The sequence below is a fragment of the Raphanus sativus genome, chromosome 1 (genome assembly GCF_000801105.2).
Source record: "Raphanus sativus cultivar WK10039 chromosome 1, ASM80110v3, whole genome shotgun sequence".
Lineage (NCBI taxonomy): Eukaryota > Viridiplantae > Streptophyta > Magnoliopsida > Brassicales > Brassicaceae > Raphanus > Raphanus sativus.
Genome location: NC_079511.1, coordinates 4663208 through 4676230, shown reverse-complemented (window position 1 = coordinate 4676230; position 13023 = coordinate 4663208). Strand labels below are relative to the sequence as shown.

The following is a 13023-nucleotide window of genomic DNA, read 5'->3' as shown; positions in this document are numbered from 1 at the left end:
TTTATTTTTTAGTTTAAAAATATTAATATAATTTGACAATATTTTATTTTCTGATAAAGAAAAAAAACGTAATCGATAGATTTAGATCCAATGTTCATAAAACAACGATCCACTTCTCACACTAGATAAGATCGATATGAATCAATCAAAGCAACAATGAGGAAATCATGGGAGATTTTCCCGGAAAGTAACAAAGGAAGAGATGAAGAAGAAAACAAACTTTTACAATTTCTGATTATTTTTTATCTAATGAATTCTTTGACTAACTATAGTCTTTCTTGAGCTGATGATGTGGTTCCTGTGACGTGGCACACTATCTCATTTTCATGTATCAAATCTCCCTTGTTGAGAGAACCTTGTCCTCAAGGTTCTATTGCAGGATACTGATTCACTGATGCCATAGCTCTAAAAGTACTACAACTTCTGAATAGAAGTCCCTTACACAATACATGCCTCACTGTTGCCGCTTGCCCTTGCCATTCTCAACCTTTACGTTTCCACAGATGTCTCACTGTGAATCACTCACTGACCCTTGATCACAATTTTCGGACAGATTCCCAGCTTCATGTTTAGAAGGTTGTTTCCTTTCTGGCAAGATGGTAACAGTAAACAGTGTTGGAACCTTAAGGAGTTGCTTCTGCAGCAAGTCGTGACCTTCAGTAAAAACCAAGTCTTCTTGATATCCACATGCATAAAAATTCTGAGAAAACCCCAAATCAAGGGAGCCACATCACCGAAAATTATCTCAGGTGGTCTTTTCACATGAAACACTTTTGAAGTGATGAAATCAGCAACACAACTCTTAACTTGACCGGTGTTTGTTTCACCAAACAAGAACCTTTCCCTGGACAGTGTGATCTTCTCGCTTAAATGTGGGAATCTCAGATATGACATCCCCTCTTTAATCTTTGGATCTTGTTTTGGTTGCAATTTACACCTCAAATGAACGAAGATGGAACAATTTGAATGGAAACTCATCCTGTGATGTCGTGCTAATTACAGAACGGGATCATGTCCTTTGACTAACTTGTGAATCAAGTCACAACCTTCACACTTGTTCTCTCCATCCCATTGATATTTATACACCACTATAGCACCACGCTTTGCCAGACAAACAATCCTCCTGGATCAAACGGTAAGTTTGTAGTATCACCAACACATATCTGAATCTTGTAAAACTCGTCCCCCTCCAAATCTGTGATGTTACAGTCCCACTTGTTCTTCCTCATTTGTACGGCCAATCCATCGAAAGAGGATATACTGATCTTCCAAGCTTTAAAATCCCAGTCATCTTGCTCCTTTTCTACTTTGTTTATGTGCTGCTCACAGACTGTGGTCGGAAAGAGCACTATCCACTTCTGAATTCGTAACAGCTCTCTCTTGTTGAGAAGTGGCAACTCTGCATCAAACGTGTATGTAACATCCTCCCAAACAGACTTGAATTTTTCACTCTGTAAATGAAGCATCAATCTCAGTTTGCACAGGAACCATGACTGACTTCTCCAACGATCACAAGTGTTCTTTTTCTCCACTGATCCTAATTGATCACTAACACATAAACTGTTGGAGTTGTGATGCTTTGTCCCCACAGTTGTATAATGATTCTTTTGTGGCATGAATCTCTCCAGATTCACCATTTTATACTTGAATTTCCAATTCTTTTGACACCTCGGTAGCTTCTTCTTATAACTAACCCTCTGAAGCAAATGATCAAACAAGTGGTGTTCAACTAGCTTCAACCTAGCCTCTTCTGATTCTTCAGTCAGTTCCTCCACCATGTCAATATCCAGAACATACGCATGCTCAACTTTTGGAGGAATCCAAACATTATTTCTCATATCACAGCACATACCATCCACCAAAAAACTCTCACATGACTGTGGTTGATCATTCTTAAGCAACACAAGTTCCATTCCCTCTACTCTATCTCTATGGCTTGGTTCCAAGGTAGAGTTTGGTACCTTGTTTTGAAACAAGTCGATCTCAGATGTAGGAATCAATGCCATCTGATGAACACAACCAGTATCAAGAACTGAATCGCTATCTTTAAGTGATTGTTTGTCTTGCAACAAGTCATTCATCTCTGTACTCAGCGAGTTCACTTCATAACTTTCTGCTGCTGCTGGACGTGATTCACTGGTAGAAGTCTTGTGCTGAACTTTCTCATACATTTTTCTCAAAATCAAACACTGGCGAATGGACTGAGGTTGAAACCTTCTGACATATGCTTGAGTATCCATCTTCAATCCATCCAAAAATGGCCTAACCATATACTCCTCAGATAAGCTAGTCTTGGATCTAAGCATCTCAAATCTCTCATGATATTCCACGACTCCGTTAGTTTCTCGCAACCTTAGCAGCTCAACGAATGGATTCTCAGCAACCTCAATCTGATTGATCTTTTGCTTCTGCTCCACCATGAGTGTTTGAGAATCATTTCTCCGCGTTCTGATCGAATCCTCTGATCCGAAAACCACAGAGTGAACGAAACCTAAAAACTCAGATACCTTACTCTCAATTCTGGCGTGTTGAGAAGCGATGGTCTTCTCGAAGGATTCAATTCTTGATCGGAAGGTTTCTTCGACTTCGCGAACCACCGTCTCGCTACGTACAGCTTGTGATTGTATTGTAGCCATGGATTTTCCGAGGAAAGACACGCTCTGATACCTTTGATAAAGAAAAAAACGTAATCGATAGATTTGGATCCATTGTTCATAAAACAACGATCCACTTCTCACACTAGCTAAGATTGATATGAATCAATCAAAGCAACAATGAGGAAATCATGGGAGATTTTCCCGGAAAGTAACAAAGGAAGAGATGAAGAAGAAAACAAACTTTTACAATTTCTTATTATTTTTTATCTAATGAATTCTCTGACTATTTATAGTCTTTCTTGAGCTGATGACGTGGTTCCTGTGACGTGGCACACTATCTCATTTTCCTGTATCATTTTCTTTTTTAAAAGATATTAAATATGAAATAACGAAATCATATTGGTTGGTTGAACCTAAAGGTTCACTCTAGGGTTGAATTCAAGAATTTCTCGAGAAAAAACTCTCACTTACTATTCTTATCAAAAGTAATTGATAAAAATATCAGGAACAAGCTATCCACAATCAAGAGGCAAGTGATCGGAAGTATGACGATAGTTTGGCTCAAAATAAAGTATAGAGAAATGTTCAGTTTCATTCTTTATTCTGCAGTTAAATAACAGAGGTAGGCATCTAATGTACAAAAGTTTTCTTAAGAAAAACAAAATTTAACATTTATTAGGAAAAAAACAATCAAGCAGATGATTGGATCTGAGTGTTTAGTTGATAAGGCTACTCAGGCCAAAACAGTAGCTGTTGGTGCTGCGAACAGTCCCCCTACCACATGAGTGGACCGGTTTACATTGTTCCTACTCAATAGAGTACATATTTTTTTTACGCACAACTAGTGAACCTATACACATCACTTTGTAAACCGAAAACTACGGCTGCATAACTCTTGAAAGTTAAATGAAAGGTTATTTGTTGGTGCAGAGTGGCCTACATCACTCTGACCAAGCAAGAAGCAACACTTTAATTGTTGACTGGTTTGATTTGTAAGTTTTTTTTTCTCCCATCTGATTATATTAAAGAAAGGATCCAAGTCCAATAACCGACATAAATAAACAGAGCCTTAAAGCTCAAACCCAACAAGAGGATCGAAAAAACAAACAGGCCTTAAGGCCCAACTACAAACCAACTCGAGACCCACTCGGCTCGACACTCCGACACGCAAACCCAAACACGTGTCTCCATCCTCCTCACGCGTCACACGCGTCGATCGATTTTCACCACGAGATCCAATCTGAGGAAGCTTGTCGAAGAGGACGCCGCACACACCGGCTCCACCACCATAACATCCATCTTCGTCGTCTACACTTTCCACGGCGAATCTTCCCAGAACTGACCGGAGACTCAACCGTAATCGTTTAAAAGCCCTTTGTAGATCCGAGGAAACCATCACCAAATACCATCAGAGAGCCTCAACGTATCTTCGACTACAGAACGAACACCACAACCAAACCGAAAACATAAAAAGACAAAAGGAACAAACCCTAAAACCCTAGAACACCAAAATCCGACAACGGTGGAGCCGAGAAAGCCTCCACCTTCCAGGGACTTGCCGGCGGTGCAGAGCTTAAGACGCCTCTACCCCCGGAACCTTGACGGCGACTGGAGAACTATTGGAACCTCTCCATCCCGGAGCTCACACAAACTGAACTGAACCACTATCTGAAGTCACAACCCGCCATCCTTAACCTCACCGCGAAACCAGAAAGAGACGAGTAGCCACCATCACCGGAGCCAAACCCTAACCCAGATCTGTCAGTATATCGGTTAGGAGCATCGGTCAGAACAAGTAGAGAATCAGCTACACAAACGAACGGAAAAAGAAACCACCGTCGCCGACACGCGCACAGATGCGCGGCCGTTGACGGGATTCTCTCAGATCTCACTTCTCTCTTTTCTCTCTCTTCTCTCTCTGGATTTGTAAGTTTATGCTGGTTAATTAAAGAAAACTGGTTTTAGTTTAGTATAAAGTCATGTGTATTATCTCGATTTTGATAAAGACAAAAAAAAATGTGATTCACAAGAAAACCGTGACAAGAGAAGATAAAAGAGTTAAGAGAACCCCAGACGGTCCTCGTCTCAAAAACAGAGTTAAAATTTCGCAACACACACGTAACTTTGCTAAGGTTTAAGCGAACTATCACCAAAAATTAGGATTCTGGGTCTGATCAAGAAGCTAATAGACACTCGAAAGTGTCTCTCTTTTCTCTTCTCACCTCCCAAAAACTCTTCCTTTTTTTTCTTCCCCCTGATTACGATCAAAAAAGAAGTTCTGAGCTAATAGACCCATCTTATTTTTGTTTCGATTTATCCGCAGATTATATGGATTTCAATGATCCGATGCTGGTCCTAAATTCCTGTATTGGTCAAGTGAGTTTCTTTAGCTTCCATATCGTTTTTTCTCTATGATCAAAATGAATTCTCAAGTTATTTATTTGTTCGACATGTTTTTGTGTAATTCTTTTTTCTTTTTTATTTGGTATTCCACAGATTGTTGATTTTGGACTGGATTTACTATGGCGTTTCATACACATTATTGTGAGCTTATGTCACATTGTCTCTGGCATCTTTGAGGCGATAGAAAGCTATGCAATCTCGTTAGGATTGATTCAAAGATACTGTTCTATCGATATCGAAAAGCTCAAGTGTCTAGCTGTTGTAGTGGACATCGAAGCAGCAGCTCGAGATGTTTCCAAGGTTATTGAGCTTTTGCAATGGCTAACGACCATTGGGGTGAAACAAGTTGGTCTTTTTGACTCCCAAGGTAAGAAGTTGCTTTTATCAAAACAATCTCCAACTCTTCATTCGTCAATATATATATATATATGTATGAGGAGGATCTCTTAGAGCGAGTTGGCTTCTTTAGGTTTATTGAAGAAATCCAAGGATATGATCCTTGAAATGGTGCCACGTTCAGTGTTGTTACAGGTATGATATTATAAAGCATACCATTATGTAAACCTATTCCTAAAAGATTGACGCCAAAATAGCATATCCAAATTAAAAGAAAACCTAGCGAAGCCACAATTGCAGAATTTATACCTCGAGCATTCCTATTTGTTTTAATATGTAAATAAATTGCGAAGATGGTCCAAGTAATAAATGCCCAGGTTTCTTTCGGATCCCAATTCCAATATGAACCCCACGTTTCATTAGCCCATACAGCTCCTGAAAGAATGCCGACGGTTAAACAGATAGTGCTACTGTGGTCATGAATCAAAATCTTTTAGCTTCTCCCTAGCTCATGATATAAAGAAACCTTTACACATTAGTAAAAAGTATCTGCAAATGGGAGCTATTTTTGATTGCTACTTTACCTGTTTGCAGGAGACTGGTGAGAGGGATATTTCGTCTGACCGCATTGCTTTAGAATTCATTTCGTCTTCTAACAATAAAGAAGCTGTTGTGAAAGCAGCCAACATACTACTTGAGAAGTACTTGAAATCCAGCCATCCTGACAAGGGTGAAGAAGAAGGGGAAAACGTTTTTACAGAGTCTCATCTGAACGAAGCATTAAGAGTTGTTGGTTAGTGGTTGATTTCTCTCTCGTATGGGAGCTTAAATATACATATTGAAATTTTCTTGAACAAGAAACTGATGATCTGAAACTGAACTCTGGCAGGTGAGAATGTACAGGGTCCTGATCTGTTGCTGGTTTATGGACCTGTAAGGAGCCACCTCGGTTTCCCGGCTTGGAGACTTCGATACACTGAGATAGTGTATGTGCCTAGCTCTGTACTCCTCCTTCTGAAATTCCTAACCATCATTAACACAAAGAGCCAAATCTCATCAAGTTGGTTCTTTTTCTTTGTTGATAGACATATGGGATCGTTGAAGTATATGAGATATGGTTCCCTTTTGAAGGCAATCCACAAATTCACAGGCGTGCGCCAAAATTATGGCAAGTCTTTCATTCTCCATTGTTATATATATGCAACACAAGATCAATTCTCAAACTCTTTACACACTGAAGTTTCAAACTTTGACCTGGATTGAGTCAGCCCCCATTAGTTACTTTCTCTTTGATTAATGGGAGGAAACTGATATGTTTTTGGATTTGTTTTTAATAGGGGTTTGATGGTGATTACAGAGCGAGCAGAGCCTTCCAATAGAAATTTTTTGAATGTGATTCACATATTTGTCGTTCAAAGGAGAGACATTGTTGAAGAGCTGTTAACTCAGTGCACGCACCATTGTTGCCAATTTGTTCACATCTTGTTCTGACAAATTCCATGTTATACAGATTCACAACTCATAGCTGACATTGTATATGATTTTAAGTACTTAGCAAAATACTAATGAGTTGGACGGACCAATCCACCCCAGTAGTGGTCTTAATCCTCGTATAGTTTTCTATTTGCTAGACAGTTATTTACCAAGAAAACCAAACTGGTTTAGGCACAAATCTCAGTTACAGCTGTTCAAATGACAGTGCATTGTCTTGTGTTCTGTTTCCAGGAGACAATCGATAAGCCCAAACAAATTCAAGCGTCTGCATACGAAAATAAACGGAAAACATCAATATGCAAAATTCAATAATGGTATATGAGGAACAAAGACAATGTTCACGAGCTGTGGCTTGTCTCACTCTTTCAGTGTACTGAAGTCCTTTCTCAAGAAAGTGGAAGCTGCATACATCCTGTCAATGTTTTGCACATAAGACACAACCGAAGAGTTCAACTTTTCAGCTCCAAAGACTTGCTACGCCAAACTCTTCAGCTTATACTTAAACCAAGAAACAGGAGAATAAAGAGAAAAACTTACTTGTGGGGCTTCAAAGGCTTTTATTAAACTGTCTCTTCACGACCTCGACAAGTCCCTGCAAAATTATGTTAAACATTAAATCACTCAAGTTCATACACATACATTTTAAGGAGAAGTCAAGATGGGGTTGATGTACCATGACACGAGTATTTGGCGAGAAGAAGTGCTCCTTGACTCGCTGCTACGCCAAATGTAGCTGTTCCAACTTTTACTTTGATAAAATTTCAAATTTATTGATAAAGATCATAAGAATAGGCATATTTACATGAGAGGAAGATAAAAATAGACCTATACTGCAAAGCTAAATCAGAAAAGCCTGTGATATAGACCTATACTGCAAAGCTAAATTTATAGAGCTCCTATTCTATACTCGGTACTGGTTTATCTTGTTTCGTGGATGCTGCATGGAATTGGTGGATCTTTTCCAATCATGTGATGTGGATGGCATTGTACTATCCAGCTACTGCAAGTTCGTCTCTTCTGCTCTTGTTGCAAGCTGCACTTAGTGTGGAAGTTCGAACATTGACAGTGTTCTCGGACTCCTATACCCTCGTTTTTACTGTTCAATTCGCCTACAACTCTGAAACTGATGATACCTTAGCTAAGGCCTCTTTAAGCTTTTAAAATCCCTATGTACTATATTCTTTTGTTTATCTTTTTTAGTGAAGGTTTGTTAAAAAAAAAAACAATTCCAGTTTGGTTTCCATGTGTTATATTTTGGTTTTGAGGATTGAATAGATCGTATTGATTACTGACCGGCATGGATTCAATATTTAACCCCCAAAATGCACTTTAAATTTGATTATTACTATTACTGCTCGTATATTTCATTGCATTTGATTTGGTTTTATGTTTGCTAATAATTAAAGAAACAATTTCAGGATCCACTTTCAGGCAGTTGATGGTTGGGTATCAGCCTGAATGTTGTCCCGATCGGTTACTGGCCCGTGAACTATTCACGACACTGTCTGATCATGCTTTCAAAGTACAGTGGGGATGTGGAAGTTGTATACCTTAGGAATCAAGGCAGGTTAGGGAAGCCATCCAATCCAACTATTAGTACATCCAAGACATATTTTTAATTTCTTTATTAATATTTATAATTATACATATTTTTATAATTATTAGCCAGTGATAAAATCCAATACTCTTAGAGATTAGTGCAACTAATGTTTCTTTAATTTATTTAGTTGTTTTTATTATCCGTGTAACATATTTATTAATAAAAAATATATAAATAAAACTAATATTTTTACAAATATTATTATTATTAAATAAATATAAATTATGTTTACATATAAACTCTAATAAAATCATATGAAAATATAAGTAAAAATTAATAAAATATAAGTAAAAATATATAAAATTTAAGTAAAATATTTTTAATGTGATATTTTGTATTAAAAGTTGATTTTAGTAAAACATGATTGATTATGGTGAAAATGTTGGTGATAATATTAACAAATATTGATAACAATTAATTTTTTTAATATATTCAATAACTATTAATGTAGTTGAATTAGTTAAAAGTTAATATGATATTTTATATTATATATATTTATATATGATTATTAAGAAAAATGTTAAATAGATTGTTAAAAATTTGTTTAGGACATCTAAACATGTTAGACCAGTACTGACCAGAATGATCAATACAACCCAAATGGGTTCCAGAAAATTTCCAGACAAAAGATTCAGGAATTCAGCATATTTCTGTAATCTACGGATTGCTCAGGTGAACCGTTTATTCCTACCTCTTCACGAGGACTTAGAATAAATGACATGTTTTCATAAACATGTATTATATAAACTTTTTATGTTATATGTATAAAATGTGATATTATACATATAAAATTATAAAAGTTCATTTTTGAGTACTTCACGAACTATTAAAATATGATTATTTTGTTTCAGATTTTCTTTTTTTTCCGGGAGCGTGTTTACTGATAAAAGCATGTGAAACTAATATGAGGGCAAGACTCGAAAGGTTAATGTTTGGACAGGAACCGCAACTGAACCCAAAGCAATAGACAGCAACAAAGAGAAGTCTGATAGACTCTGATTCCATTCAGCAAGTTGAGAACTAATCCAAAATTAATTCATCTCATCAAACATACAAAAACCCATTAGAATATATGCTTACAAAGCTATTAAAACAAAACAAAAAAACATACAGATGACCTATTACTTACGGCCAAATATTAAGATCCAATTTTTTTTAAAGCTATATTAAAAGAAAAACGTTTTTGCTATTCCAACTGTTATATATACTGTTATCTAATATGACATCATGATTCACTGCTTGATATTTGACCAAACATTTAATTTAGTATGGTAAAATACACCATCATAATTTAATTATATCTTCTTTTGCACTGACTTATTATTTTTTTAAAAAAATCTTTTTTCAAATGAATCCCATTCTTTTAAATATTAAAATACTATAATAGGATGTGCACATCTTTTTGTTAATTATTCTTCATTACAAAAAGCTGATATAATCTAATTTAAATTTTTTAAAAATCTAAATTTTTAATAAATTGCTGCCAAAACAAATAAATAAACAGTTACTCACTTGACCAAAAAGTTATGGAAACAAATATATTTCCGTTGACTCTTGTCTAGATAGCTACGTAACATATTTGTTTCTGTTTAAGAGTTAATACATTTTGCACCGCCCCGTAACAACATGGCGAAGTCGTCTCCGGTGAAGATACCCGCCAGTGCCACTACTATAGAGGATTATGCTCACAGTCCATTCCATTACGCCGTCGTTTTAGGTGACCACGCTGGCTTGACTCGCCTCGTCTCCTCCTTGCCTAAGCTAACCGAGCCAGAGCAGATACACACCGAGTCAGACTCCGTGAGCCAGGAGCGACTCGCCGAGCGGATCTCCGCCTTGATCGACCGCCGCGACGTCCCGTTGCGCGAGACGCCTCTCCATCTAGCGGTGCGGATAGGCGACGTTTTCGCGGCGGAGACGATCTCCTCCGCCGGCGCCGATATCACGCTCCAGAACGCCGCCGGATGGAGCCCCCTGCACGAGGCGCTCTGCCGCCGTAGAGACTCGGAGATCACGGAGACGGTGCTCCGTCACCAGCGTCGCTCGGCGTGGCGCAAATGGAGACGGAGGCTGCCGTGTCTGATCGCCGTGCTCCGCCGCATGAGAGACTTCTACATGGAGGTGTCTTTCCACTTCGAGAGCTCCGTGATCCCCTTCGTCGGAAAGATCGCTCCCTCCGACACGTACAGGATCTGGAAACGCGGCGGAGATCTGCGCGCGGATACTTCTCTGGCGGGGTTCGACGGGTTCAAGATCCGACGCGCGAGCCAGAGCTTTCTCTTCCTCGGAGACGGGGAGGAGTTTCTCGACGTGGCTCCCGGCACGCTGCTCGTGCTGAACAGAGACGATAAAACGATCTCGAACGCGTTTGAAAACGCTGACGATCCGATTAGCGACGGTGAGGTCGCCGGTTTCTGCTCTCAGACGAGCTTGTACCGTCCCGGGATGGACGTTACGAGAGCGGAGCTAGTCGAGATGAGGAACTGGCGGCGGCAGGTGAAGACCGAAACGGTCGGAGAGTGGAGAGCGAAAGGTTACGAGGTGGAGAACGTGAGTTTCAGTTTCAAGTCAAGGAAAGTTGTCGCTGTCGGAGAAACAGAGCAGAACTCGTCTTCTTCGGGGTTTAAGAATTATCGGAGTTTCTCAGAAGAACCGTTATGGAGGGAGCAAGGTTGTTCCAAAGTTGAGGAGAAAGAGTTTCAGGCAGCGAGAAGGAGAAAGTCGGTTTCTTTGCCGGTAGAGGGGGTTCCGGTGGCGGCTTCCGCGCCGCGGATCAAAGAGAAGGAGTTCGTGAAGAGTTTGAGTCCGACGGTTTGGTTAACGGAGGATTTTCCTTTGAAGACGGAGGAGCTGCTTCCTCTGCTTGATATCTTAGCCAACAAAGTTAAAGCAGTACGGAGAATGAGGGAGCTGCTCACCGCTAAGTTCCCGCCGGGAACTTTCCCGGTGAAGGTATAAACGGCCGTCCTTTGAAATTTCTCTTTCGAGAATTATATTAGTACAATAAATGTCACACGTGTTATAGTTTTATTGGATGAGTGCTGATGTGGCAAAACATTACAAGGTACGAGGAAAAAAAAGTGTAGAATCTAGGTGACACTATCAATTTTTGGTTTGGTCTCAAAGTCAAAATTTCTGTTTGGTTCTATAGGTCAACCTATAATTAGACAGTACTGAATACATTTTGTTTTTTTTTGGTGGGACTCAGTTGTCGATACCGGTGATACCAACGGTGAAGATAGTCATGACATTCAGCAAGTTTGTGCCTCTCCGGCCGATGGATCAGTTCTACACACCTCTATCGAGCCCGAGACACCTCTCAGCTGCAGTCGAAGACCAATGCGACGTGGAGAGTGAGGAAACATGCGACATAAGAACGTCAACAAGTTCACGCTCAACGTTTTCGGCGTCGTCTTGGCGAAGACTGAACATAACGGGCACCGGGAAAAGTGCACAGCGACGGTTGGAAGAGGAGCAGGCACAAATGGTGGATCCCTTTTCAATACCGACAGGGTATAAGTGGACGAGCAACTCCGATAAGTCAGGTAGTGAATCAAACTACTTGTTACATGTTGATTTCTTTTTGTAACATTTTGAATTTTTGATTATTGTCAATATGAATAGGGTAACATTGGTTCAAAACTTAAACTAAGTCAATACTACGATTTGTAAGACCTCACTAAACTTCTTTTTCATCTATAAAAACTCTTAAACTTGCCATCTTTTTTTATCTGATTTAAATTTCGTTGATCAAAAGAACACAGCCTAAATTCTCCATTCACAACAACGGGATCGTTTCTCTCATGCTGCTTTTGATTTTGTAGGTAAAAGAATCACTCTATCGTGTGGATGTGCTCAAGTAGTTCTCCGGAAAAACTAAACATCTTGGGCTGAAAGTTTTAACGGGCCAATATTTCCAGGGTAGATCACTAATAGACCTATGTGTTTCGTTTTTGTTGTTGTACTCATCAAACGTTAAATAATTGATCTAAGATTCCAAGAAAGATGATTCTTAGATCTTGAATTAATAAAATAAATGAGACGCAGGGATGTTTTTGTTTGTAAGCTTTTGATAACCTAACTCTTGTTGATTAGTATATGTAACAAAACTGGAGAGTAAAATAATAGAACAAAAAGCAAGAACTAGATGGGGTTAGGTTGTTCTTTATACAATCTGTTCCTTATGCTTTTGGAAAAGTTAAAAGATTCCAAACAACGTTTGCTTTGCAAGTTGGAAACGAACTAACATGAGTTGGCAAGTCCATTCCAAGACAACCCAAATAATCATATTTCATTACTTTTATATAAAACATAAAGACTAGGTTAAAAGATGACACTCTAAATATATTGTTTACTAATATCTACACTCAAAAATAAAATAAATTGACAACCCATCCACTATTAGTGTCTCCATTCTCCACATTACCACTTACCTTGCTCCTTCAACATCGTTTCTTTCCTCTCTGCCAAGAAGAGCTCCAGGAATCAGAGGTACTCTTTATTTATTTATCTTTATCTTAGACATGATTATATGAGTTCATATAGACGACTTGAGTTTGAATAAAGATATTGTGAATCTGTGATCGTAATAGA

At 38.7% G+C, this 13023-nt stretch overlaps 2 protein-coding genes across 4 annotated transcripts; both read left to right on the top strand.

Moving 5' to 3' along the window:
• Window positions 1-4608: 4608 nt before the first annotated feature.
• Window positions 4609-6945, top strand: LOC108862901 (uncharacterized). Of its 2 annotated transcripts, XM_057006341.1 has the most exons (8): window positions 4609-4798; window positions 4921-4973; window positions 5094-5367; window positions 5470-5531; window positions 5931-6129; window positions 6226-6322; window positions 6422-6504; window positions 6674-6945. In XM_057006341.1, the coding sequence occupies exons 2-8, from the start codon at window positions 4926-4928 to the stop codon at window positions 6679-6681; spliced, it is 771 nt and encodes a 256-aa protein (XP_056862321.1). In that variant the 5' UTR covers window positions 4609-4798; window positions 4921-4925; the 3' UTR covers window positions 6682-6945. The 2 variants fall into 2 exon arrangements, with proteins under 2 accessions (XP_056862321.1, XP_018492672.1); XM_018637170.2 differs by having other exon boundaries at window positions 4610-4973.
• A 3111-nt stretch (window positions 6946-10056) lies between these two features.
• On the top strand, window positions 10057-12393 carry LOC108862483 (uncharacterized). Of its 2 annotated transcripts, XM_018636635.2 has the most exons (3): window positions 10057-11382; window positions 11639-11975; window positions 12255-12393. In XM_018636635.2, exons 1-3 carry the CDS (start codon window positions 10057-10059, stop codon window positions 12308-12310), a joined length of 1719 nt encoding a protein of 572 aa, XP_018492137.2. In that variant the 3' UTR covers window positions 12311-12393. The 2 variants fall into 2 exon arrangements, with proteins under 2 accessions (XP_018492137.2, XP_018492129.2); XM_018636627.2 differs by lacking the exon at window positions 12255-12393 and having other exon boundaries at window positions 11639-12136.
• Window positions 12394-13023: the final 630 nt, after the last annotated feature.

Bases quoted from the DNA above. Each gene is read 5' to 3' on its own strand.
- LOC108862901 (XM_057006341.1), top strand. From the start codon at position 4,926: ATGGATTTCAATGATCCGATGCTGGTCCTAAATTCCTGTATTGGTCAA. The intron at 5,368-5,469 runs GTAAGAAGTTGC...TGGCTTCTTTAG, and splicing joins TGGTCTTTTTGACTCCCAAG to GTTTATTGAAGAAATCCAAG. The intron at 6,130-6,225 runs GTTAGTGGTTGA...GAACTCTGGCAG, and splicing joins CGAAGCATTAAGAGTTGTTG to GTGAGAATGTACAGGGTCCT.
- LOC108862483 (XM_018636635.2), top strand. From the start codon at position 10,057: ATGGCGAAGTCGTCTCCGGTGAAGATACCCGCCAGTGCCACTACTATA. The intron at 11,383-11,638 runs GTATAAACGGCC...GGTGGGACTCAG, and splicing joins CGGGAACTTTCCCGGTGAAG to TTGTCGATACCGGTGATACC. The intron at 11,976-12,254 runs GTAGTGAATCAA...TTGATTTTGTAG, and splicing joins GAGCAACTCCGATAAGTCAG to GTAAAAGAATCACTCTATCG.